Below are 27,074 nucleotides of genomic sequence, written 5' to 3' on the forward strand. Positions count from 1 at the left end.
AGGGGCTGGATCTAATAAGCCTTGAAATAACATAAAAATTGCTGTAATTGTTTATTTCACAGAGAACATGGAAGTAAAAATGTGAGAGAGAATGTCAATGGAAGGAAAAGCACATTCAAGCAGGTTTACCTTTGTCAAAGGACCTTGACCAAACTTCAGCCAAGCTCCTCTGGCCCAAGAGGGAAGAGCTTAGCCAAGTCTTTCCTTTGGCCTGCTGAGCACACCCGTGATGTCCAATCAAACTCATGTGCTTCCACTTTTGGTATCTAATCCAGAGTTCCTTTTTCCTCTCCATCCTTGATACTTACCCAAGTTCCTCTTAGTAATTTTCTACCTGTGGACCCTCTCACCTGCCCATTGGCTGTAAGTCCCTATGTGGCCCTGTTGTTTTTGGAATTAAGTTCAGTCCCTCCCCTTTTGCAATATTCTATCCCTATTGCAGTAGTGTTGAGTAAAATCTGTCTTGTCACTTTTAACAAGTGACTGGTGAACAATTTTTCTTTACCACCTGTAACCTCACAAAAATTGTCAAAAATCCCAGCATGGACAATGGGGAAAATAGAGAAGTACTCAGAAGCTGTTATTAAAGTCATCACCTTTGCTAATAACAGTGAATTTAGAGTATTCCTAAGCACTTAACTCCCATGGGAAAATTTGTCTTAAATTTGTCCTGGGGCCAGCTTGTAAATTTGAATCCTATTTCTGCAATTACTGGTGATGTGATCTTGGGCACGTCACATTGCCTCTCTGAGCTTCCATTTCCTCATCTACAAAACTTTGGAGTATGAAAAAGATTTGAAAATGCATCCCTTGGCTAACATGCAATTGTCTCTCACAAATAGAAAATATTTTAGAGGCTGGGAGCGGTGGCTTATACCTATAATCCCAGCACTTTGAGAGGGTGGGCAAATCACCTGAGGTCAGGAGTTCGAGACCAGCTTGGCCAACGTGGTGAAACCCCGTCTCTACTAAAAATACAAAAATCAGCTAGGTGTGGTGGTGGGCGCTCATAATCCCAGCTACTTGGGAGGCTGAGGCAGGAGAATCACTTACACCCAGGAGGTGGAAGTTGTGGTGAGCCAAGATCACCACGCCATTGCACTTCAGCCTGGGCAACAAGAGCAAAACTCCATCTCAAAATAAATAAATAAATAAATAAATAAATAATTAAATAAATAAAATAAAATAAAATAAAACAAAATAAAATAAAATAAAAACAAAATTCTAAAAGGACACGTGCCAGAATTTTGGGTGGTGGGATTCTAGGCTTATCTTTTTCTTCGTGTTGTTCACTGTCCGGTTTTGAAATACAATTCATTCTTATTTACAGATTCCACATATGCAAATTCTCCTACTTGCTAAAATTCATTTGTAACCCGTAATTTCAATAACTATCAATACTCATGGTGCTTTTGAGACCATTCAGGGACGTACATATGTGTAGCGTGGTGGAGAATGTGCTTGTCCGATGCACATGTTCCCAGCTGAGGTTCAACAAGGGGACGCACTGCCTTCTTGCTTCAGCTCTCATAATGTAATCATGTGTCCTTCTCTCCGTCTATTTAGTGCCACATCCTTCACATCTTTATGTTTTTCTTCTTGGTGGTGATTTTGCTGTTTAAAATGACTCCCAAATGTGGTGCAGAAGTGCTGTCTAGCCATCCTATGCACAAGACGTGCCTTATGGAGAAAATACATGTGTTAGAGAAGCTTCCCCAGATAGGAGTTACAGTGCTGTTGGCTGTGAGGCCAGTGTTAATGAATCAACATATATTAAATAAAGTGTCTTTTAAAAACATAAAAAGTTTATGTATTGATTTGTTGACAAAAAAATATTGAGATCGCTCTTCAGGAAACTGTATTTCCCCTAGAAGAAATGGTTCAGTATTCACTAATTCAGAGTGCATAGCCATGGCAACTGTTGTAGATAGAATACAGCTACCAGCAATAATGAGAATTGCCTGCATGTTACTTATGCAAGGGAGGGAGGAGAGCATTAGTTTTGAAAAGCAGATGGTGCATAAAGGTGCAGTTCCATCTGTGACAGAATCAAGAGGAGGGAAGAAGACTAACTTTGAGGGGGCATACTGCCCCAGTCTCTGAGCTGAGGCTTGTGTACGTTGTGTGACTGTGCCTTCTTGCCCTCCTGAGAGGTCAGCATCACAGTTTTCATTTCCCAGACGAGGAGAGGGACTCTAAGGGGCAAGCTTGTCTCTTTCAAAGGCAGGTAAGGGGCAGAGGCAGGATTTGGACCAGTGTTTGTCATTAAAGTTGGAATCGATCATGAAAATAAATGTGTGCTTCTAGTCTATTGAAATAAAGAGACATTGTGTTGTTCCCAGTTGAACAGCTGGGGAAGAGGAGAAGCAGCTTTTGCCTCAGTCCCAAATCCAGCGCCATTTCTACCTCGTACAGACATGGAGGGAAAGCGCTCCTTACTTGGAATCCAAGTGGCCTCCAGGGTATGCCGTCACTGCCCAGATGGCCCTGCCCACGGCTTGCTTGGAATCCCCACCTTCCAGTTCAGAAGTTACAAAGTTTGCTCAATGAATCATTTTCTTCCTGCAGTTTTCACCTCTGACAGAGCCCAGGCACCATGAACACAAGTGAATTCCGAAGGAGAGGGAAGGAGATGGTGGATTACGTGGCCAACTACATGGAAGGCATTGAGGGACGCCAGGTCTACCCTGACGTGGAGCCTGGGTACCTGCGGCCGCTGATCCCTGACTCTGCCCCCCAGGAGCCAGACACATTTGAGGACATCATCAACGACATTGAGAAGATAATCATGCCAGGGGTAAGTGTGTACCCAGGGTCAGAAAACAGGAGGGCTAGCACTCACACAGCACCTACTGGGCTCTGAGCAATTCACATGCGTTGTTTCAAGGAATCCCTATGGCAGTCAGATTGGAGAGGAACTTTTGTCATTTCTATTTTACTACTGAGGAAACTGAGGCTCAGAGAGGTTAGGTGGTCCACCTCAGGTCACACAGCTAGTACATGATGAAGCCAGGATTACAACCCAAATCTGCGGTTTCCAAGGGCAGTGAGGCTCTTTCCCCCAGGTTCCCTGAGACTCAGTCCCTGCCCAGAGACACCCGGTACACAGAGCTGTCCTCATATACATTAGGAAGTGACACCCTGGTAGCTGCTTTCAGATAAGTCAATTGCCCTAAATAAAGCACACTTCCATCATCCTTGGGTTTAGCAATAGGTAACTAGCATATGTGGAAGAAACGTTTTATTTAGTTTATTTGAGAGTGGGCAGCATGGTACTGTCCACCAAGCCAGTCCTCTTTCTCTGAAGCCAGTAGGCCTGGAGTACACAGAGGGCAGAAATCAACGGGACTGGTCACTGTCTCTGATACTCATTCACAGGGCAGCAGTGCTGGAGCTCAGAGAAACTTCCCTTCAGCTTCATGCTTCCACAGTAGATTTTCTCTGCCAACGAGTTCACCTAAAAGCCTATTGGTTAAAGTGGCTCTGGCCTAGTCAGGGTCTGGGTGGGAGTTGCAGCCTGGCCAGTTTCTAGATCAGGAATGTTTATGAGGGTGGCCAGACCTGCCCTTCCATGCAACAATGTGCAGAGTCCAGGCGGGGAAAATCTCCATGGGCTCCACTGGCTGATCGCTGCCACCATCCAGCATGTCTGTGGTTATAAAGCCCATGAGCAACGACATGTAATTTTCATGGAAGAGGGGTCTGGGCCCATCAAGACCCACTCCCTCAATTCAGACAGAATGCCAAGGCCCTGGGAAGGTATAAGGTCAGCCAAGGTTATAGGACACTGATCATGGGACGAGGCTAGGCCTCAGGCCCTGGACCTCATGGACCAGTTTCTCAGTAGCTAAGCGCCATTCTCACCCCACTGCTCACATTTCTTCTTCCAGGGGATTCTCACTTGGCATTTATGCTTTGAGCAAAGAACAGGATTCAGGTTCTTGCTAGAAATTGTGCAAATACACTAAGCTGTTCAGCATAAAACCCTTCGGGAGAGGTGTGGCTAAATGTCAGGCAGTGGGGAGTACAGGAGACTGGGGGAGGATTTGAAGTCTTTCTGCTTCCTTCTATGGGGGTATTCACTGTGCAGAGCTGAGTTGGGAAATGCATAGGCGTTGGGCAGGGCCCCTGGGTGGAAGCTGCAGCCCACCAGCTGCTGGCTGTGTGATCGCAGGAAATCAGGTGAGCTCTTGGGCCGTGAGCAGGGCAAGTGCAGGCCCAGCCATCTCAAAAGTTGCTGTGAATATCAGCTGACAGTGAAGCGAAAGGGCACACATCTGTCCCTAATCAAGAATCGCTTCTGTCCTTTTCCAGCCCAGGGGCCACAGGGAGGCGAGAGAGACAAAGGCACATGGGCCCTCCAGGTGCTGAGGGGTGAGTCGGGCAAAGGACTGCTCTTACTCTCCTGGGCCCTGGGCGCTTTGTCTTTGTCAGCTCCTTCCTCCCTAGAAATATGGAAAATTATGCTTTACAAATGCATTGGCATAAAGATGAATATATTAACATAGATTTTTTTCTTTAACCTGAAAGTTCACTTTTTTTTCCCTCCTGATTATAGAAGAAATTTAAGCATTTTTTTCAGCCCCTAACAGTGTTGTAGGCCTGGATCTGCTGTGCTGAAGGCATCACAACCTGTGCAGCTCCTTTCAGCCTCTCAGCCTCATCACCAACCTCCCGCTCCTGAGGCCCCAAGCCTAGACTGTGCTAGCTCCCTCTCTCCATCACTTCCCCAAGCCCTGGCAGACCTGGGGTGGCCGTGGTTGTTAAATAAACCTTGCTGAACACTCCTAGTTCTTGGTGAGCTCTCTTAGTTGGCTGCCTTCACAATCAGGGGGTCGCTCATGCTACATCTTAGACAACATATACTTAACGATGAGTGCTATTGAGAAAGAAATGTTTGCATCTCTTCCCAGATTGTAAGAGATATCTTACAGATATCTTAGCTTGGACTGCTATAACAAAGGACGTAGACTGGGAGGCTTAAATAACATTGATTTCTCACAGTTCTAGAGACAGGAAGTCTGAGATCGAGATATTAGGTTCAGGTGAGGGCTCTCTTCCTGGTTTACAGACAGCCGTCTTCCCAGTGTGTACTCACATAACCAAAGGGTAGCCAGCTCTCTGCCTTTTCTTATGAGGGCAGTAATCCCATTGTGGGGGGGCACTAATCTTATTAAGGGGACCCCACCCTCATGCCCTAATCACCTCCCAAAGATGCCGTCTCTTAATGCCGTCACTTTGGGGGTTAGGATTTTGACACGAATGGTATGCAGATACTCACAATCAGAGCAGAGCAGCCAAGCCCGATAGAGCATATTTTCAGCAGCTGGGATTCTGAGCCAGGCCTCGAGGAAGCACCAGAGCACGTGCTTTCATTTTATCTGAGGGGATGACAGGGCCCAAAGAGGTGCAGTTAGTTGTCTGGAGTAACCCAGCAAATCAGGGTTCCTGCTGGACTTGCAGTCCAGGGGTGCTCCCAACACCATGCTGTTCCCGCAGGTAGGATGGACGTGGAGCACTAGCAGGGGACAACGGGGAACAGGGCAACGTCTCTCAGACACCAGTTCGTGGTCACAGCCTGAGAGGGATCTCAATGGCAGTCTCTGTACCTTCTCCCTGCACAGGGGCTGAGGGTTGTCCTGAGGGCTTTAGGACTCTATTCTGTTCCTTCAGGGCAGGTACCGCCTTGGCAGGAACAAATTAAAGACGCAAAGACTAGGCTACACCTGCTCCTTCTCTGTCCTCCCCTGATCGTCCTCCCAGACTCTGCGATGTTTGAGGCTCGCGCCTTGTTACCATTGCCAGACCTTCCCAGCCCAGAGAGGCTCCCTGCCTGGGTGTCCACCACAACCCTCGCCTCCTGGATCCCAGAACCCCCGTCCCCAAGCATACCACATGGAGCTGTCGCTGCCTCTTATGGATCTCCTCCCAGGCCCACATGAGCTTTTCCTCTGTGCCTCACCCAGGGTGTGGCAGATGTTCACCTTATGGGCTGGAGAACTGTGGGATGCCCCTAGCCAGGGCAAATGGCAAGGGACAGTGGCCAGGCTGAGGGACAGCAGAGGCGAGACATCTGCGGGATGATCAGTCGCTTGGCTGGAGGGAAGGCCTCGGCTCCTCTAGAAGAGCCGGGGCAGCTGGAAGACCAGATGCATGTTTGTGGCTTGACTGAAGAGACCTTGAAAATCAGGCTCTTGGTTTTTGTTTCTGGTTTTTGTGGAGACTTTATTTTTTAGAGTAGTTTTAGGAAAACTAAGCTTTTGGTACAAAGAGATCAGCCTTGGGGCAGCGCCTTCACTGTCGAGAGCACAGGAGCAAGAACTTGAAGCACCGTGTGGTATTTTGAGGCTTCTTTTGTTACAGAAAGTTATAAGGATTTTCCACTTTATTTTGGAGCTAGAACTTTTCCTTCTGAGCTAGGAAATACATTCCAGTATCAAAAAGGGAGCTGGTTTAAAGGGAGTGGGGACAGTAAGGTGATGTGTAAATGCTCCTAAATAATGGAGGAAGGTACTGGGATGGCTGACATTTGGGGAACCGCACTCACCTAACTCTGGGTCTGGCTGCATCTGGCAGCTGGGGGCCACTGAGGTACCTGGGTTCTCTGCTCTCTTGAGGCCTGGCTTTCCTCACTTCTGAGCAGATGCTCCATCCTCCCATGCAGGTGACGCACTGGCACAGCCCCTACTTCTTCGCCTACTTCCCCACGGCCAGCTCATACCCGGCCATGCTCGCGGACATGCTGTGCGGGGCCATTGGCTGCATCGGCTTCTCCTGGGTGAGTGTCCGGATGCACCTGGGGAAGGGGTCCTGGCTATGGTGGGATCCCGGGGTGGGGACACGGTACCTTTGCACATAGGACCTGAGCAGATGGCAGTGCCGTCTGTGGGCAGACGGGCCACTGTTGCAGGGAGGAGAAAGGATTCAGCCCAGAGAGGGTGCCTCTGAGGGAGTAGTGATTCAGAACAGAGAAAGTCTCAACAACTCAAAGCCCATTCTGCGCAGGCTGTGTTGGAAGCACTTGGTATGAGCTAACATCACGGTCTGGGGCCCAGAGTTTCTGCAGCTCCAGCCTGGGAATCTGCATTTCCCCAAGCAGCTCAGAGAATTTCTATATCCTCCAAAGCTTGAAAACCACTACTGCCCCGGTCTCATTCCATCTGTTCTCTGCCTGGGCTGCTGCCCAGGGAGAGGCTCCAACCAGCCCATCAGATGTGTCCAGAGACTTGGAGCAGGGGGACTGTGGAAAAGAGCCTAGCTCCTGCCTGCACACCACCAGTCCCGCCCTATCTGGAGGTCAAATGCCTAAAAAAGTCCCTGTTCAGAAGAACGGCAGGCAGGGCTGGCTCTACCCATGGCTGGCTGCTCCAGGCACAGATTACAGGAAAGATGCCTTCCTCCCAAATGCAGAGAGCTTGGAGGTAGAGCTGCCTGTTGATGGCCAGTGTCTGAGGGCTGCTGCACCCTGCGGAGTTCCTCAAAAGCCAGGGGCTGTGCTTGGCCTTCGGGGTACAGAGTGCTCATCTTGTCTGTGTCTTGGAGTCAGGTGGACTTCTGGGCGTCGGTCTATGTGGCATGCTGTGATGCGTAAAGGAGCTGTCAATCAGGAATTTGCAGCACTGTGCCACAGGGCCCAGCTGTGCCACCTCTGCTTCACCAGCCTGGCGCTTGCTCTTCTTTGGGCTGGGGCACTGGAAGTTGCCAGGTGAATAGGCATCATGGGCCCCACAGGCAGGGCTGAAGAGCCCATCTGTGGGCTCTTCAGTGTCTGTGCCAGTGTCTGTGCTGCTCCTCTGCCAGTCACCAGGGCCTCCCTCTCTGCTCGGCAGGGCTGGCCTGGGCCAGCCAGTGTGGCCTGGGCTGAGCACACCCTCTCCTAAAGAGCATTTTCTATCACTGGATACTGTAGCAGATTTCATTTAGCTGTGCTGGTCCAAATCCATTCTGTCCCTGCAGAGGTACTTGTCATCCATCTCTATCTGCTCATTCTGGGACAGTCTGATCGCCCTCAGGCCTTGAAGGGGGTGCCTCGCTGTCTGTCAGGCTGCGTTGCCTGATACCTGGTCCCTAGCAGAGAGCATAGGCTCCTGGTAGAGCTGGGCTTGGCCAGGCTCAGGTAGAAACCAGCAGGATGGGGCTGACCAGAAGGGAGAATGCACTCTTCTAACTTAGATCTTACTGGTGACGTATCAGGATGCTGCTGTGCACATCTAGGCACGAGAGCACCTTGCACCCCTGATGTTGGAGACCTTTATGAAAGTGGAGGCTCAATCCGCCTTTGGATGGGGTCCAAGACCAGCTTGTTCAGAGAGAGAGGAGAGTTCACAGAGAAAAGTCACTGGGAGTTTAAAAGACAAGATCAATGGCTTCTCGGGATGCCCAGAGGGTGACAGCTGCCCGGCGCCCACTTCCTCGTTCCCTTCACTTGTGACTATGGAGGAGAGTCCACCTGTGGACTTTCTGGGCCCTTCTGTAAATGAACAAATGAATATACTAGCAAGCCAGCAGTGCCCATGCAGTGAGGCTCAGTGGAGTAAGGTTCACTATGGTGGCCCGTGTGTTCCTTCCCAATCACTCTCCTTGCATGAGTCTAGGTCAAACAGGCTTCAGGCCTTTGAATCACATCTGAGATTGGGTGGCATTAATCTGGGCTTTAGTGGAAGGCTAAATCCCCCCTTGTTACTGCTGCTCCCCAAATTCTGCAATGCTTGGCCCTTGGTTAATCCCTTCCCTTCCCCAACCACAGGCAGCAAGCCCAGCATGCACAGAGCTGGAAACTGTGATGATGGACTGGCTCGGGAAGATGCTGGAGCTGCCAAAGGCATTTTTGACTGAAAATGCCGGAGAAGGGGGAGGAGTGATCCAGGTAAGGTGAGAGCTGGGAGGGCCACTTTTGGGATGCATGGGCTCTGCACAGGACCATAGCTGCAGGTGGGGAAAGAGGCGCTCATGCTTCTTGTTAGGTCCTCAGATTTCCCCTGGAGAATAAACAAAACCGAGCTCTTAGGAAATCACTGGTCTTGGGATTGGCAGGATTTGGATTAGGATCCCAGTGCTGTCTTTCAGTTCTCAGGCCTAAAGCTATGGTAGATAGCACAGCAGCTATTTAACAGCAGGTGCATGGAAATAACAACTACAGCGACTACCATTTGTGTGGGGCTCCCCATCGCTGGCCACAGTGCCTAAGCATTTTCCAGGCATTAACTCATTTAATTCTCATAACAACACTATGAATTTAAAAACCTCCCTTTACAAGTGAAGAAACATTTTAATAGCCCATTTTACAGGGGAGGAAACTGGGACCCAGAACATTAGGTAGCTTGCTCCATGGCTCCCAGCTGGTAAGTTATAGACCCTGTATCTGTGTGGCTCAGAGCCTGTGATCTTCCTTGGAGGACAGCACAGGTGGCAGCTGTGACCAGGCTTCGGAGGCTATAAATGCTACTTGTCTTTGAACCAATCATTTACTTAAAGATGCTGCTGCTTCTATGCAGCAGCTTAATTCATTCTCTTCCTGTAACATGTGTCTGTTGACAGTGACTGTGTGTCAGAGCTTACACCAGGAAACAAGACAGACAAAAGACAATCATGATGGAATTTCTATTCCACTGGGGTTGCAGGACAAATGGCACTGGGATTACTTGGACTTGATGCATTTAAAAAAAAAGAAAAAGAAAAAAAAAAACCTCCTAGCATGAACTATGTTGAACCCAGTACTCTCCCTTAATCATTTTTCTCATGTCAAGTAGATGATAGTCTCATTAGGAAAGCATTGTTAACTTTGGGAAAAAGGGGCTTCCTTTTCAGATATTGTCTTCCACAAGGCTTTGAGAACTGGTGAAGGCCCATTCAGTGGGTGAGAACAGTGAGGCACATAGTGGAGAACACCTTTGTGCAAAGCACAAGGCCAGTGTGGCCACGCGAAACTAGCAAGCAAGTCTCCCCACTTCCAGTCCTGAGAATGTGCAACAAGACTGATAATTTTATGTATTTGTTTCTATTGATGTTGTGACAAATTTTAGTGGCTCAAAACAGGACAAACTGATTATCTTACAGTCCTGTATGTCAGAAGTCTGACTTGGGTCTTACTGGGCTAAAACCAAAGTTGACACCTTGTGGAGGCTTCAGGGGCGAATCTGTTTCCTTGCCTCTTCTGACTTCTAGAGGCTTCCAAAATTCCTTGGCTCACAGCCCCATTTCTGTTTTCAAAGCCAGCTGTGTCCCATCTTTCTGACCTTTCTTTTGTAAACCCCAAATATCTGAGATGGGTCTCAATCAACTTAGAGAGTTTATTTTGCCAAAGTGAAGGATGCGTGCCCATGACACAGCCTCAAGAAATCCTGACGACATGTGCCCAAGGTGGTTGGGCACAGCTTGGTTTTATACATTTGAGGGGCACATGAGATGTAAGATGTACGTTGGTTTGGTCTGGAAAGGTGGGACAATTCGAAGCATGAAGGGGGCTTTCGTGTCATAGGTAGATAAGAGACGATCGGTTGAATTCTTTTGAGTTTCTGATTAGCCTTTCCAAAGGAGGCAATCAGATGTGCAGCTATCTCAGTGGGCAGAGGGGTGACTTTGAGTTCTGTCTGTCCTTCATCCAAGAGGAAATTCCTTGTGAGGGAGGCAGGTAGCTTTTTATCTTAGTAGCTATCTCTTTTAGAAATAGAATGGGAGGCAGGTTTGGCCTAAGCAGTTCCCAGCTTGACTTTCCCCTTTGGCTTAGTGATTTGGGGATCCGAAGATTTATTTTCCTTTCACACTTTCATGGTCGCATCTCCTTCTAACCACATATAAGATAAGAAAGTGGGTCTCCACTTTTAAGGACACATGTGATTGGATTGGGTCCATCCAGACAATCTGAGATAATTTCTCAAGTCAAGGTTCTTAATCACATCAGAGAAGTCACCTTTTCCTTGGAAAGTAAACAGTCACAGATTCTGGGGACCAAGACCTGGAATCTCTGGGAATGAGGATGCATTAATCTGCCTACCACATCCAGTGTGCTTCAGAGTCATGGAGGGAACTTGCTTATAATGCCTATTTCTAGACTCTGGGCCAAAAAATATGAACGCTAATTCATCTGGATGACACTGAGATCCCTGAACAGGCCACATGCCGAGACTGATGACTGCCTTCTCCGTGACCCACAGGCCCTGTGGCCAGGCTCAGAGCCATCCCTCCATGTGCTCCTTCTTCGCATTCTTTGGTTATCTCACTTTCCATCAGACATAAGTGATATTAAATGGGAAGCTGATGAAAATGAAACGTCAGGCACAGTGGCTTACGTTGTAGTGCCAGCGCTTTGGGAGGCCAAGGCAGGCAGATCATTTGAGGTCAGGAGTCTGAGACCAGCCTGGCCAACATGGTGAAACCTTGTCTCTACTAAAAATATAAAAATTATCCGGGCATGGTGGCGGGCACCTGTAATCCCAGCTACTTGGGAGGAGAATTGCTTGAACCTGGGAGGCAGAGGTTGCAGTGAGCCAAGACCTCACCATTGTACTCCAGCCTGGGTGACAAGAGGGAAACTCCATCTCAAAAAAAAAAAAAAAAAAAAAAAAAAGAAAAGAAAAAAAGAAAAAAAAAAGAAAAAAAAAAGAAAAAACGTCAGCTATGTTGTAAGCAAAGTTTCAATACGTTGCTGTGAACTATACCATTCTACGTAGCAGCAACAATGACTCAGCAATGATTCGGCAAATGCAATTTGCTTCAGGCCCAGCACAATTTTCTTCTTGTCAGTGGGTATGCAGCTGAAGAGCCTCCTTGGCCAAGATCACAGCAAAGATAGGCTGTCACAGGTGCCCTTCCAGCGAGGGGAGGGAGCTACTGCACGCGGCCCTCAGCCGATGCTCTGTCAGCTGCACTTTGCCTTGGTGAGGGCCAGATGGCTTTCTAGCCTCTGGAACATGAGTCCTGATTCTCCAGGGGACAGAGGGCAGCAGCAGTCAGGGACCCAGTGGGACAGCCACGCGAGAGGGCGTGGTTTTGATTCCAGGCAAGGGCATGCATAGTCTAACCCTTTACAGGAGGCCTGGATGTTGGTGGCCGACTTACTTTTTCTTTTAGTTTTATACATGGGCCAAGATCTACTTTTCCATTTCTTTTCCATTTGTTCCCCTCATTTTTTTCTTTGTTTTGTTGTGTTTTGTTTTTAGACAAAGTCTCATTCTTGTCACCCAGGCTGGTGTGCAGTGGCACCATCTTGGCTCACTGCAACTTCTGTCTCCTGGTTCAAGCGATTCTCCTGCCTCAGCCTCCCAAGAAGCTGGGATTACAGGTGCCCACCACCATGCCTGGATAATTTTTGTATTTGTAGTAGAGATGCGGTTTTGCCATTTTGCCAGGCTGGTCTCAAACTCCTGACCTCAGGTGATCCACCCACCTCGGCCTCCCAAAGTGCTAGGATTACAGGCGTGAGCTGTAGGAGATCAGTCAGAGTGGTGGGAGAAACTATAAGGAAAAGGAGCAGGCCTTCTGAAAGGTCAGAAGTTTCGGCAAAGCTCCAGGGGAGAATAGCTGAAGCAGCTGTTCTATAGCCCTGAGGCAGAGGGCAAGGAGTAGGTACAAGGGCGTGTAGAGGAATTTATCTTGGTCAAGCTTGTTTGTTAGAAGTTGTCCAGGAACTGACCTTGGAACATCCTTACACATGACACTCTCTGAAAAGGGAACAATAAATGTTTATTATCTACAGGTTGTTTTTGCTCCAGGTTTTCAGAATTGTGCTTGCACTCAATAAAAGCAAGCTTCTCCAGCTTCTCAGGGGTGCTCTCTGGCCACTAGAGCCAGGCAGTCACCTAGCTGCTCTTACACTGCATACCTGTGTCTGAGCACTCATTTCATCTATTGGCCAGGGTCTGCAGGACAGACCCAGCAGTAAGCCACTGCACCCAGTCTGTTCCCCTCATTTTGACCCTCCCTAGCATTTGGTGAGCCCTGCTGATCCTTGCAAGACTCAGCTTTACACAGTGCAGATATATTTCTTCTACTGTATGTTAGTTATTGTGGGCTACGTCACTCTTTTTCAGGGGCTTCAATTTTCCACAGATTGGGTACCTCTTCCATGATTTCTCTCTTTCTTTTGATATTCCCCTTTTTTGTCATCTTCTATATTTTTGGGAAGCTTTTCATGGTTTTCTCCACATGATTATGTGATTATGGACCTGGTGCAGTGGCTCACACCAGTAATCCCAGCACTTTGGGAAGCCGAGGCAGGTGGATCATTTGAGGTCAGCAGTTTAAGACCAGCCTGGCCAACATGGTGAAACCACATCTCTACTAAAACTACAAAAATTAGCCGAGCGTGGTGGCATGTGCCTGTAATCCTAGCTACTTGGGAGGCTGAGGCAGGAGAATCATTTGAACCCGGGAGGCTGAGATTGAGGTAGCTGAGATCGCGCCACTGCACTCCAGTCTGGGTGACAGAGTGAGACCCTGTCGCAAAAGAAAAAAACAAAAAAAAGATTGTCTCCTTTCCACCTAGACACTGGACATTCATGGTAAAAACAAAAAGACACGGGAGCTTTCTTGTCATATTCCTTGTGTTATTTCAGTATCTACATGTGGATATATGTACACACAAACAAAATTGAAACGATACAACACGTATGGATTTTCCGCATGGTGCTTTCCTTATCAGTTTATTGTGGGCATTTCCCACTATTTAAATATTCTTTGAAAGAAGTATTACTCTATGATTTTCTATGATGCATCACAATCTATATAAATAATACCTAAAATATTTGTGTTGCATCAAATTTTTCATTCTTATAAAAAGTTTTGGAGGACGCCCTTTAGGATGAAAGTGCAACAATCTTGCAAGATGATCGGCTTCCTGCTGGGGCTCTCCTGGCTGTGTTCGTTGTTTAACATTCACACTCCCCACTAAATCAAAATGGAACAAAACAAAAATTGAAGCATTTCTAGGTCATCGTATTTTATAACAAAAACAGTTTCATATTCAACTTTTTTTCGGCAGCCCAAAGTGATTTCTCTAATTATATACCCCTCAAAAAAATCTTATCAATCCCCCATAATATAAGGTGTGTCTGTTATAATAACAGCTACTTTTCATTGAATAGCAATTATGAGCTTGCCCATGTTTCAGCCTATGTCTTGTGCTTTGTGTTATTGTCTTCATCCTCAAAATATTTTTGAAGATTGATTGCATTATGGACAATCTTTTTCATGGATGATGATATTGAGGCCCAGAAAGTTAGTAGAACATGCATAGCAGCAAAAGTGAATTAAAACAAAGGCTAGTAGGAAAGACGACCAGAGTTATGACTGTTCATCCCTGACCGTAGGCTTGGGTTGGTGTCCAGAGATGTGCATGCTACTATGGGCTGCATTTTCATTTCATTAAAGACAATCTCGTTTTTGAGAGACCATACAAGTTCTTAGCATTTGGGTAGGAATATTCCTGGTATTTCTCAGCCCCCGCTTTAACATAATCTTCCTGTGAGCCCAATCCACTCAGTTTTTTTCTGGATGAAAGCAAGAAATAGAATCTGTGTTTGCCACCGGAAGCTCACCCTTCCCAGCAGACAAGGCTGATTGTCTGTAATTGGTGAGGCCCCAAAGAGCACAGGAGCCTGGTGACAGCCTGTGAGCCAGCCTGCGTTATCGATCCCCTCAGAGCTGTAATCACAGCTGTGGGCGTCAGCGCAGTGATGGGTGTCTGAGTCAAATGATAAACTGTCGTTCTGAGGCTGGACAAATGTGGGCTGCGAAAATGGTCTCTTAATTGGGTTTGAAAGCTCTTGTGGAAGAAAAGCCAATTTTTTGCTTTGAAAAAAACAGAAGACGAAAGGACATTTCTGCTCACAGCATCAGCAGCCGGAAGCGTCACACCTCACCAGCATCCCCTCCTGCCTCTCGAGCAGGCTTGCCATGGCAACCTTTGTCTGCTGCTATCGCACAGAGCCATCATTCCTGCTCTGTACCACACGTCACCCTCCCTGTGCTGCTCTCTGCGAAGATCTGCTGCCAGCAAAATGCAGAGAGCTCCACCCGACATCATGCTTGAGGCCACCAGGCCACCCTGGTGGCATCAGGGTGGTGTGGTTCTAGATATGCTACTGACAATTTGCTCCTTCAGGCTTTTAAAAAATCGTTTTGTTGACTTAAGAAGGTGAATTTTCTCTTAGGACATGAACTAAGCTCCCCCATTCCCCCCCTCAAAAAAGCCATAATGAGTTGTCATGGTGATTCAGGTGATTCATGGTGACTCATTTCATTAGAATGTTCAGAGAATGAACACCTGTGTTCCAAGGCTTCAAGCAGAGGGTAGAATTTAGCCGGGGAAGCGGCAGTCACGCCTGCTTGTCAAGCATGAGAACAGGGAACCGTGCCTTCCACTAGGCTTTTCATGTTACATTTCCAATGAGAATGGGTGGGACATGACAAACAAAATGTGTGTGGGGGCAGATAGGGGAACGGGAGGAAATCAGAGAGAGGAATGATGGGGTGTATGGGAGAAGTGTAAGTAAGGTACAGTGCCTGCTCTCAGGGAGCCTGGGTTTCCTGGGATGGCTGATTTAGCTTTGCCAGCCAATATTGTTTTCCCCACTTCTCTCTCCTCTGGCCAAGTTTGGTAAACCTGGCCTAAAACAATGTCTAAAATCACTGCTCATGAAAATATAGCCTGAAGGAAATAAAGTACCCATTTTAGATGCTGAATTAAGAGAAGCATATATCTGTATATTTGAACCCATCCATTAGTGCTACAGAAACATGAATAAATGTATTTATCTTTCAGTATTACTGTCTCTCCAAAGGATGTGGGTTGACTCAAAAGAATAAGTAAAAGTAGTGTCATGGCAAAATCAAAATGAGAAATCAGGGTCAATGAAGACAGCATCAAATGTTAAGAAGAGAGGTTAGCATTTCTACTTAACTATTTTATTATATATTTCTCTGTAAAAACCTATCATGTTATAAACTTTTTCAGAGTCAATAAGAATCTACCTTCTTTTATTTGCCCTTTCTTATGTCCTTTCATACTGGTCGGTAGATGGGTTTCTTCTAGGACTTACTTAAGAGGGAAGGTGCTCGCCGTCCCTACCTTTCTAGGCCCATGGCACCCTAGAAAGGGCAGGCGTGGGCTCACTCCTAACCGTGCCCTACCTAGCTGCTGATTTGGGGCAAGTTATTGAACCTCTCTGCGCATCTGTTTCCCCACCTAAAGATGTTAAAACACAAACATGGGATTATTTTACAACTTAAATTGGATAACGTAGCAGGCACTGAATCCATTAGTTTGCCAAGGCTGCCTTAACAAAATACCACAGACTGGGTAGATTGAAGAATAATTTCTTTTCTCACAGTCCTGAAGGCTGCAAGTCCAAAATCAAAGTGTCCACAGGGTTGGTTCTCCTCGGGCCTCTCTCCTGGGCTTGCAGATGGCCACCTTCTCCCTGTGTCCTCACATGGTCTTCCCTCTGTGCACACACATCTCTGGGGGCCAAATTTCCCCTTCTTTTTATTTATTTATATTTTTTAGACTGGGTCTCACTCTGTCACCCAGGCTGGAGTATAGTGTTGCAATTGTGGCTCACTGTAACCTCCTCCTTCCAGGCTCGTCATCCTCCCACCTCAGCCTCTCGAGTAGCTGGGACTACCGGGCACGCCACCATACGTGGCTAATTTTTGTATTTTTATAGAGATGGGGTTTCGGTATGTTGCCCAGACTGGTCTCGAACTCCTGGGCTCAAGTGATCTACCCTCCTCTGCCTCCAAAGTGCTGGGATTATAGGCAGGTTTCCTCTTGTTATCAGGGACATGTCAGATTGGATTAGAGCCCAGTCATGTGACCTTATTTTCTTTTAATTACCTCTCTAAAGAGCCTATCTCCAAATATGGTCACATCTGAGGTCCTGGGGGTTAGGGCTTCAACACATGAATTTGAGGGGACACAATTCAGCCCGGGTCTTTAGGGATCAAAAGAAACCCTTCAAGGCATCTCTTAGTCTCAAGGAAAATGCACCTCCATTTTATAAACAAATGCAAATCGCTCTGTCCAAGTGAATATGAATGCAGAGTGGGGCTTGCATGCTGGTGCCCTGGGCCGTTCTCCTCCAATGGAGACAGGAGCAGTCCTCCTGGGCCGGGCTGGGATCAGTCCATGAGGAGAAGCTCTCACAATACCTGGCGCAGGAAAGTGGTCAAAATGTTATCTGCTGCTGTTACACAAAATAGACCCACCAATGGCAAACTCATACTAAGAGATGACGTGGTGGTCTTAGGTGTCAAAAATATTAGTTTTCTCCTAAGCAAAGGAGAGTGAATTTTGCCATTTCAGATTCATATTTTAAGAAAGCCATGAACACAAAACAATATGTCTTCCAATAATGTAGGTACCAATGCCTTCGCTATGTTTTGGATTTCATTTGGACCTTCCCTTGAATTTAGGGAAGTGCCAGTGAAGCCACCCTGGTGGCCCTGCTGGCCGCTCGGACCAAAGCGATCCATCGGCTGCAAGCAGCGTCCCCAGAGCTCACACAGGCCGCTATCATGGAGAAGCTGGTGGCTTACTCATCGGATCAGGTGAGTGTATTGAGCGGGTATCAGCCAAGACTTCAAGACCTGAATGTTTGGTTTTATGTCAAATTCAAACCAAACCAAACCAAACAGCATCCTTCCAAATCTAAGAGCAGTTCCTCAGGTATCACTAGATAGAGACCTGAACTAAAGGGAAGCGGTGAATTCTTGGGTGGGAACTGGATAGATCAAGCTGAAAAGGAAATAAATGTGTGGAGACATCACTGTGACTGGCTCTGTCACCTTTTCTACCAGTGCAGACTTAGGTTGTGATTATCTGGCCTGCCTTCCCAGCATCATTGTAGAGAAACTGGACATGGGGATCAAAGTCCTGGGCCCTAACTGCAGCTTTGTTATTCTGTGATCTCAGGCCCCTGGGTAGGGTCAAGCAGGAGACAGTAGTGGTGGGGGCAGAAGGGCAAAAGGTGGCCAGCTTTCCTGAGAATTGCGTTTCCTGAGAATCTCTGAGAGAGGATGGATCTGCCACAGTGGTGATGGCTTTTGGCTGGTTTCTTTCCTCCAGTATTTACCGAGCCTGGCCACCAAACTCCCCAAGGCTCCACAGTCAGGGGCAGCGGACAGATTTAAGCCTAGGATTTCTAAGTTCACCTCTGGGATCTACTTTCCAGGGTCTCGCCGCTTGCTCTTGAATTCAAACAAATGAAAAACTTCATGAATATTGACCAGCACTCTACATTTGTTAGTGCCCAATTCTTCAAATTTAAAAGCAAGATTCCACAGGAACAGAAACAACTCCAGGAAAAAAAGCGGTCTCATGAAGGTGCAGGGGAGAGGGAGGAGTCAAGAGCAGTTCTGCCCCTTGTGCCGTGAGAGGAACCTTGTGTTTGCAATGTTGGCTGCTCTCTGCAGATCCAGGGTCTGGTAATAACTGCATGCACACACCCGTACAAATCCAACTCTGCTGTCTTCCTTCCAGGCACACTCTTCAGTGGAAAGAGCTGGGTTAATTGGTGGAGTGAAATTAAAAGCCATCCCCTCAGATGGCAACTTCGCCATGCGTGCGTCTGCCCTGCAGGAAGCCCTGGAGAGAGACAGAGCGGCTGGCCTGATTCCGTTCTTTGTAAGTTCAGCAGCACTTGTGGCTCCTGGCCAATAAAGTGAAACCCTGTTTCTACTAAAAATACCGAAAAAAATTAGCCGGGCGTGGTGGCGGGCGCCTGTAATCCCAGCTACTCGGGAGGCTGAGGCAGGAGAATGGCGTGGACCGGGGAGGTGGAGGTTACAGTGAGCCGAGATTGCACCACTGCACTCCAGCCTGGGCGACAGAGCGAGACTCTGTCTCAAAAAAAAAAAAAAAAAGAAAAAAGAAAAAAAAAGGAAAAAAAGAATTAATCTTTGAGAAACGCTTTTTACCTCCAATTTTTTTTTTTTTTTTTTTTTGTCAATTCAAGTTACTTCCCGAGTTACTTCCCATGAATAGCTAATGTGTGACTGGGGAAATCATGGCGGGTGTGATTTTATGTAACATTTTATCCTAATCTGGGAGGTCATGGAAGACTCGGGAGCATAAGCAAATCAGTATAATGTGGAAGGACTGACATGGCTCAAAGTTAGCACGCAGAGCAAGGTGACAGCAAAGTGACATTTTGAAGGATGCAAAAAGAGTCTGCCAGGGGATCAAGGTGTACCTGCCCAAATGTCTGTCTCTGCCCTCCTGCTCTGCTTTATCTTTCTCCATTGCGTGCATCTCCACAGGCCATACAGATTTGTTTCTGTATGTGTTTACTGCTTCCTTCTTCCCAACAGAATGTGCGGGGAGGGAAGGTCTATTTGAATCCCTGCTCTATCCCTAGCTCCTGAAACAGTACCTGGCACTGAACAGAAGATCAAGAAATAGTTGTCAAATAAATAAAGATTTGGAAGAAAGATCATTCAGGTAGAAAGAAAGATCTCCCTTAAAATTCCCACAAACAATTTCAGTACAATTTGAATAGATTCTATTTAAATGAGGTGACCTATCGTGTAAATATTAAGACTCATTAGAATACTCTGTCTAGGGAAAAATAAATCTATCAAAACACACTCTTTTAGGTTTCAGGGATGAAAACAATGCAGGAAACATCACTTAAAATGTTGAGAAGATTGTATTTTACAAAAATTTCAAAACTCATAAAATAAAAAGACAAATGCTGGCAAGAACTACTTATAGCATATGTTGTGAAGTAAATCTTAAAAAGAAGACTTACGTATCAATAAGCAAAAAGGCAACATTCCAGTGGAAAAACATGTGAAATATGTGAAGTATCAGCTTCATATATAACCACAAAAAACTAAGAAGAACACAAAACCAATTCTGATCCTCCAATAACCAAAGAAATGCAAATTAGTTGCTGAGAGAGGTATGTTAAAATCTCACACTAAGTGTAGATATGTCTATTTCCACTTTTATATTTGTTAAATTGTGTACATATTTTGAAGCATATTAATTTGGTACATACACATTTAGAATTGTGGTATCTCCCTGGTAAATCATCATTTATCAATAGGAAATGCTTTTTATATCTCTAGTAGCGCATTTTGTCCTGCAGGGTACTTTGTCTGACATTGCTATAATTACATATGTTTTCTATTGGCTAATGTTTGCATGATATAGACATTTTTCATTCTACTTTCAACCTCCCTGTTCATTTATATTTAAGACGTATCCTGTGAAAGCAGCATTGATGGTTGCTATTTTAAAAATTTGTTTTTAAAATGCAGTGTTAGGATGGATATTTATTTTGTTCATTTACACTCAAGGTAGTTATTGATACATTTAAATGTTATCTACTGTCTTACTATTTGTTTTTTATTTGGCCCAACTATTATATGATTGCTTTTCTCTATGTTCTTGCTGCTTCTTGGATTAATTATTTCATATTATTCCATTTTCTTATCTCTGCATTTTCTTATTTCCATTTGACATCTTTTCCTTTAGTCTGTAGAAATTTTTATTGTGAATTTGATACAATGAATTATTTCAGTCTTGTTATTCTGAAAGTGTCTTTATTGTGCCTTCACTCTGGGAAGATATTTTTTCTGGGTATAGAATTCTAGAGTGTTTGGTAGCTAGTTTTATTTTTGGTACTTTGTATAAGTCCATTGAATTCTTTCTTCCTTGATTTCTGTTGAGATGTCAGTTGTACTTTTAATGTTGTGATGATGAAGAACATGTAAAAATACGTCCTCCTGTGTTGCCACTGGGAGTGCTGCTTGTTTTTTGTCTTTGTTTTACTGTGATACAAGGATAATTTTCTTTGTACTTCCTCTTCTTGAATTTCACAGAATTTCCTGAATCTGTAATTTGGTGTCTCTCTTCAGTTTTGGAAAATTCTAACCTATTATCTTCCCAAAGTTTTCCTCTCTTCATTTCCTCTCTCCTCCCATTCTGGGACTCTGATTATGTATATGTTAAATCTTTCTGCTGACTGCCATACATCTCTTATGCCCTTTTACATGTCTCACATTCTTTTTTTTTTTTTTTTTAATCTCCAGACTTCAGTCAACTTATTTACAACTTACCAATTCTCTCTTTAACTATGCCTAACTGATAAACATGTCATGTTCGTAATTCTAAACATCAAAAAATTTTAACTTATTTTATTTTATTTTATTGCGACAGAGTCTCATTCTGTCACCCAGGTTGGAGTACAGCGATGCAATCTTGGCTCACTGCAACATCTGCCTCCCAGGTTCAAGTGATTCTCCTACCTCAGCCTCCTGAGTAGCTGGGATTACAGTCGTGTACCACCATGCCTGGCTAATTTTTGTATTTCTAGTGGAGACAGGGTCTCATCATGTTGGCCAAGGTGTTCTCGAACTCCTGGTTGCAGGCGATCTGCCTGCCTCAGCCTCCCAAAGTGCTGGGATTACAGGTGTGAGCCACCGTGCCCGGCCAACTTTTTATTTTGAAATAATTGTAGATTCATAGAAAATTACGAAGTTAGCACACAGCAACTCTGCGCACTAACCCTTCACCCAATTTCCCCTAATTGTTCCAACGTATATAACTATAGTACCATAACAAAGACAGGAGACTGACACTGGTTCATTGTGTGTGTATAGGTCTATGTCATTTATCACAAGTGTGGATTCATGCAGCCACCATGCCAATGAGAATACTGAAATCCTCTAGCACCACAAGGGTCTGCCTCTGCTATTCCCTGATAGTCACTCTAAACCTCCTGATCTCCCACCATCATCAACCGTTGGCAATCACTGATACGTTTTCTATCTTCACACTCTTGTCATTTTGAGAATGTTATATAAATGGAATTATACAGTATGTGACATTTCAAGATCAGCTTTTCTCACTCAGCATAATGGCCTTGAGATCTATCCAAGTTGTTGCGTGTATCAATAGTTTGTTCCTTTTTGTTGCTGCACCGCAGAGATTTGGTACCATATTATCTGTACTACAGTTTGTTAACCCATTCACCTGTTGAGGGGCGTTGTAGTTGTTTCCATATTTTGGCTATTACAAATAATGCATCCAGGAACATTGATTTATAGGTGTTTGGGTGGACATGTGTTTTCATTTCTCTGGGATAAATGCCTAAGAGTGCAATTCAGGGTCCTATGGTAGTTATTACATTTAATTTTTTAAAAAAGAAACTGACAAGGTATTTTCCAGAGTGACTGTATTATTTTACATTTCCATTATCAATGCTTGAGAAAATCAGGCTCTTTACATCCTCACCAGGATTTGGTATTGTCATGGTCCTAATTTGCAGTTCCCCAATAATTAATGAACATCTTTTCATGTGCTTATTCACTATCTGTATGTCCTCCTCAGTGACATGTGTCTTTATGTCTTTTGCCCATTTTCTAATTGGATGATGGATTGATTTTTTTAACTAATAAGCTTAATTTTGTTAGAGTTGTTTTAGGCTTACAGAAAAACAAGCAGGAAGGACATATACCTTCTTATATCCCAACCTTCATTTTCCCCCATTATTAGCATCCTGCAGTAATGTGATACATTTGTTAAAATTGATTCACCAATACCTAACATCCATAATTTACCTTAGGGGTCACTATGTCTATTGAATTTTCTATGTGTTTTAACTAGTGTGTCTACCATTTCAGTGTTATAGAGAATAGCTTCACTGCCATAAAAATCCCCTGTGCTCCACCTATTTATCCCTCTCTCCCTCCACTTGAACCACTGGCAACCACTAATCTTTTTGGCTGTCTCCATCATTTTTTCTTTTTTAGAATGTCATACAGATGGAATCATACAATATGTAGCCTTTTCAGACTGACTGATTTCACTAACATGTATTTAAGTTTCCTCTATGTCTTTTTGTACTAGTTTATTTCTTTTTATTGTTGAATGCTGTTTTCTGATATGAATGTGCCACAATTCATTTATGCATTTACCTATTGAAGGATATCTTGGTTGCTTCCAAGTTTTGACAATTATTAATGAAGTGCTATAAGCATTTGTGTGCTGGTTTTTGTGTGTACATACGTTTTCAACTCATTTGGTTAAATACCAAGGAGCACAATTGCTGGATCATATGGTAAGAGTGTGTTTAGTTTTATAAGAAAAGGCTGAACTGTGTTTCAAAGATGCTGTACCATTTTGCATTCCCACAAACAATGAATATTAGTGTTGGTTTTTCCATATCTTTGTCAGCTGTTAATTTTGTCAGTGTTTTTGATTTTATCCATTCTAATAGCTGTATAGTGGTATCTTATTGTTATTTTACTTGAAAATTCTCTAATTCTCTAATAACATATGATGTTGAGCATCTTTTCATGTACTTATTTGCTACATGAACATCTTCTTTGGTAAGATGTCTGTTCAGGTCTTTTGCTCACTTTTTAATTGGATTGTTTCATTATTGTGTTTTAAGAATTCTTTGTGTATTTTGGGTACCAATCCTTTATGAAGATATATATTTTGCAAATGTTTTCTACCAGTCTTTAGCTTGTCACTTCGTCCTTTAAACAGTGTCTTTTGCAGAGCAGAAGTTTTAATTACAATGAAATCCAGATTATCAATTACTTATTTCATGGATCATGTTTTTAGTGTGGTCTCCAAAACTTCATCATCAATCCTAAGGTCATCTAGGTTTTCTCCTATGTTATCGTCTTAGAAATTTATAGTTTTGCACTTTAAAACATTAAAATAGATCTAGGTCTATGATCTATTTTCAGTTAATTTTTGTGAAAGGTATAAGGTCTATGTCTAGATTCATTTTTTGCATTTAGATGTTGATGTGGTTTGACTCTGTGTTCCAACCCAAACCCATGTGGAATTGTAATCCTCAATGTTAGGGGAGGGACCTGGTGGAAGGTGACTGGATCATGGGGATGGATTTCCCCCTTGCTGTTCTCATGATAGTGAGTGAATTCTCATGAGATCTCGCTGTTTAAAACGTGTGTAGCACCTCTCCCTTTGCTCTCTCTTGCTGACCATGTGAAGATGTGCTTGCTTCCCCTTCACCTTCTGCCATGATTGTAAGTTTCCTGAGGCCTCCTCAGCCATGCTTCCTGTACAGCCAGTGGAACTATGAACCAATAGTTCCTTTCTTTGTAAAGGAACAGTAAACTTCCTTTCCTCATAAATTACCCAGTCTCAGGAAGTTCTTTATAACAATGTGAGAACGGACTAATACAGATGTCCAGTTGTTCCAGCACCATTTATTGAATACTACACTTCCTCCATTGAATTGCTTTTGTTCCTTTGTCAAAGATCAATTGACTTCATTTGTGTGGATCTATTTCTGTTCAATCATGTATTTGTCTCTTCCTTTGCCAATACCATATTGTGTTGATTTATAGCTTTCTACTAAGTATTGAATTTGGGAAGTGTCATGTCAGATCTCCAACACTGTTGTTTAATGTTGTGTTGACTATTCTGGGTCCTTTGCATCTTCATATAAGCATTAGAATCCATTTAGCAAAATGCACAAATTAACTTTCTGGGATAACAAATTATATGGGATTTCATTTAATTTACAGATTTTATTGAAATAACTGACATCTTGATGATATTAAGACTTCTTATCCATGTATGCGAAATATGTCTGCATTTATTTAGATATTTTAAAACATTTTCTTCATTAGAATTTTGTAGTTTTCCTCATATAAAGCGCATTCTTTTTTTGACCTTTTTTTGGTGCTAGTGGGAATGGTTTATATTTTATTTTCAAATTTCATTTTTTTAAATTGCTGGATAATAAGAAAGCAATTACCTTTTGTCTAATATTATATTTTATCCTACAGCTTGCCATAATTGCTTACTTAGTTCTGGGAGAGTTTTGTTTTGGTTTATTCTTTGGGATTTCTACATAGATAACCATGTCATCTGCAAAGATGGTTTTCTTTCTTTCCTTCCAATCTGTATATCTCTTATTTCCTTTTCTTGTCTTATTGCATTAGCTGAAACTCTCAGAACAATGTTGATAGGAGTGGTAAGAATGGACATACTTGCCTCATTCCTGATCTTAGTAGAAAAACATCTAGTTTTTCATCATCAAGTATGATGTTAACAGTAGGTTTTTCTTTCAAGTATGATGTTAACGGTAGATGTCATTCATCAAGTTGAGGATGTTCTGCTCTAATCCTAGTTTGCTAGGAGTTTTTATCTTGAACAAGTGTTGAATTTTGTCAAATACTTTTCTGTATCTATTTACATAATCATGAGATTCTTGTCCTTTAGTTGGTTGAAATTATAGATTATATTAATTTATTTTCATATGTTGAATCAGCCTTCCATCCTGGAATAGATCTGAGTTGGTTGTGATATACAATTTTTTTTACATTGTTGGATTCCATTTTCTAATATTTTGTTGAGAATTTTTGCATCTATATTTCTGAGAGATATTGGTCTATAGTTTTATTTTTTGCAATGCCTTTGTAATACTGGTCTCATAGACTGAGTTAGAAAGTATTCCTTTTGCTTCTATTTTCGGTAAGTAATCATTACTTCCTTAAATGTTTGGGAGAACTCAGCAATGAATTCAATTGGGCATGGTTTGTTTGTTTTAGAAGGTTTTTAATTATTGGTCTAATTTTAAAATAGATGTGGCACTATTGAGATTATCTATTTCTCTTTGTGTGAGTTTTGGTAAATCATATCCTTCAAAAAATTGGTTCATTTTATTTAGGTTTTTGAATTTGTGGCCATGGAATCAATTATGTTTCTTTATTATCTTTTTAATGTTCATAGGATCAGTAATGATGGCTCCACTTTCCTTTCTGATATTAGCAATGTGTGTCTTTTCTCTTTTTTCTTAATTAACCTATGTGAATGTTTTAAAATTTATTTATCATTTCAAAGAATCACCTTTTTTCTTTATTTCCTATTTCCAATTTCATTGATTTCTGTTCTAATTCTTATTATTTCTTTTCTTCTGCTTACATTGCATTTATTTATTTATTTATTTATTTATTTATTTATTTTCAGAGACAGAGTCTTTCTCTGTTGCCTAGGCTGGAATGCAGTGGCACAACCTCCACCTCCCAGGTTCAAGCAATTCTCCTGCCTCAGCCTCTTGAGTAGCTGGGACTACACGCATGCATCACCACACCCAGCCAATTTTTGTATTTTTAGTAGAGATGGGGTTTCACCATGTTGGTCAGGCTGGCCTTGAACTTCTGACCTCAGATGATCCACCTGCCTCAGTCTCCCAAAGTGCTGGCATTACAGGCATGAGCCACTGCACCCGGCCATATTACATTTAAATTGCCTTTTTTCCTAGGTTCTTAAGGTGGAAGCTTAGATTATAGATTTTAGATTTCCCTTCTTTTCTAATGGATGTATTCAGTTCTGTAAATTTCCCTTTAAGTACTGTCTCACTGCATCCCACACATTTTGATGAGCTTTTTTGTCATTTTAATTGAAGTTGAAGTACTTTTAAATTTTTCTACAGACTTCTCCTTTGATCTTAAAATGTGTTGTTTGATCTCCACGAGTTTTGGGGTTTTCCAGCTATCTTTTTATTATTGATTTCTAATTTAATTCCAATACAGTCTGAGAGCATACTTTGTATAACGTCTATTATTTTAAATTTGTTGAGATGTATTTTATGGCTTGGAATGTGGTATATCTTGGTGAATGTTGATTGTGAGCATGAAAAGAGTATATATTCTGCTGTCATCGGATGAAATATTTTACAAATATTGATTTGATCCAGTTGATTGATGGTACTTTTCCATTCAATTATATCCTTACCTATTTTCTGACTGCTGGACCTGGCCATTTCTGATAAAGCAATGCCAAAGTCTCCAACTATAAGGGTGGGTTTATCTGTTTCTCCTTAGAGTTCTATCACTAATAATATAGTAACTGTGGAAAGTAGATTCTCGCCCATCTTCAGGATTTACTGGTTTTTGTTTGTTTGTTTGTTTGTTTTGGTTTTGATTGTTGTAGACTACCTCTGGCTGAAAATTGGCCTTAAGTGTAAACTTTTTATCCCCCATAAGTTATTAGGGTACAGGTGGTATTTGGTTACATGAGTAAATTTTGTGGTCAGGCTGGCCTTGAACTCCTGACCTCAGGTGATCCACCTGCCTCAGTC

At 43.5% G+C, this 27,074-nt stretch overlaps 1 protein-coding gene across 4 annotated transcripts in view; it reads left to right on the forward strand.

The window, feature by feature from the left end:
• The window catches only part of DDC (dopa decarboxylase), a 106,273-nt gene that overhangs the window by 19,448 nt on the left and 59,751 nt on the right, over window positions 1–27,074 (forward strand). For all 4 annotated transcript variants that reach the window (XR_013415349.1, XM_015133491.3, XM_015133493.3 and 1 more), the window contains exons 2-6: window positions 2,569–2,797; window positions 6,665–6,778; window positions 8,747–8,866; window positions 17,413–17,547; window positions 18,479–18,622. Coding sequence is in view for 3 of the 4 variants with exons in the window: in XM_015133491.3 (XP_014988977.1) it covers window positions 2,597–2,797; window positions 6,665–6,778; window positions 8,747–8,866; window positions 17,413–17,547; window positions 18,479–18,622 (714 nt within the window). In the remaining variant the exon portion in view is untranslated. The remainder of the gene's footprint in view (window positions 1–2,568; window positions 2,798–6,664; window positions 6,779–8,746; window positions 8,867–17,412; window positions 17,548–18,478; window positions 18,623–27,074) is intronic.

This window comes from Macaca mulatta, chromosome 3, assembly GCF_049350105.2.
Source record: "Macaca mulatta isolate MMU2019108-1 chromosome 3, T2T-MMU8v2.0, whole genome shotgun sequence".
Taxonomy (NCBI): domain Eukaryota; kingdom Metazoa; phylum Chordata; class Mammalia; order Primates; family Cercopithecidae; genus Macaca; species Macaca mulatta.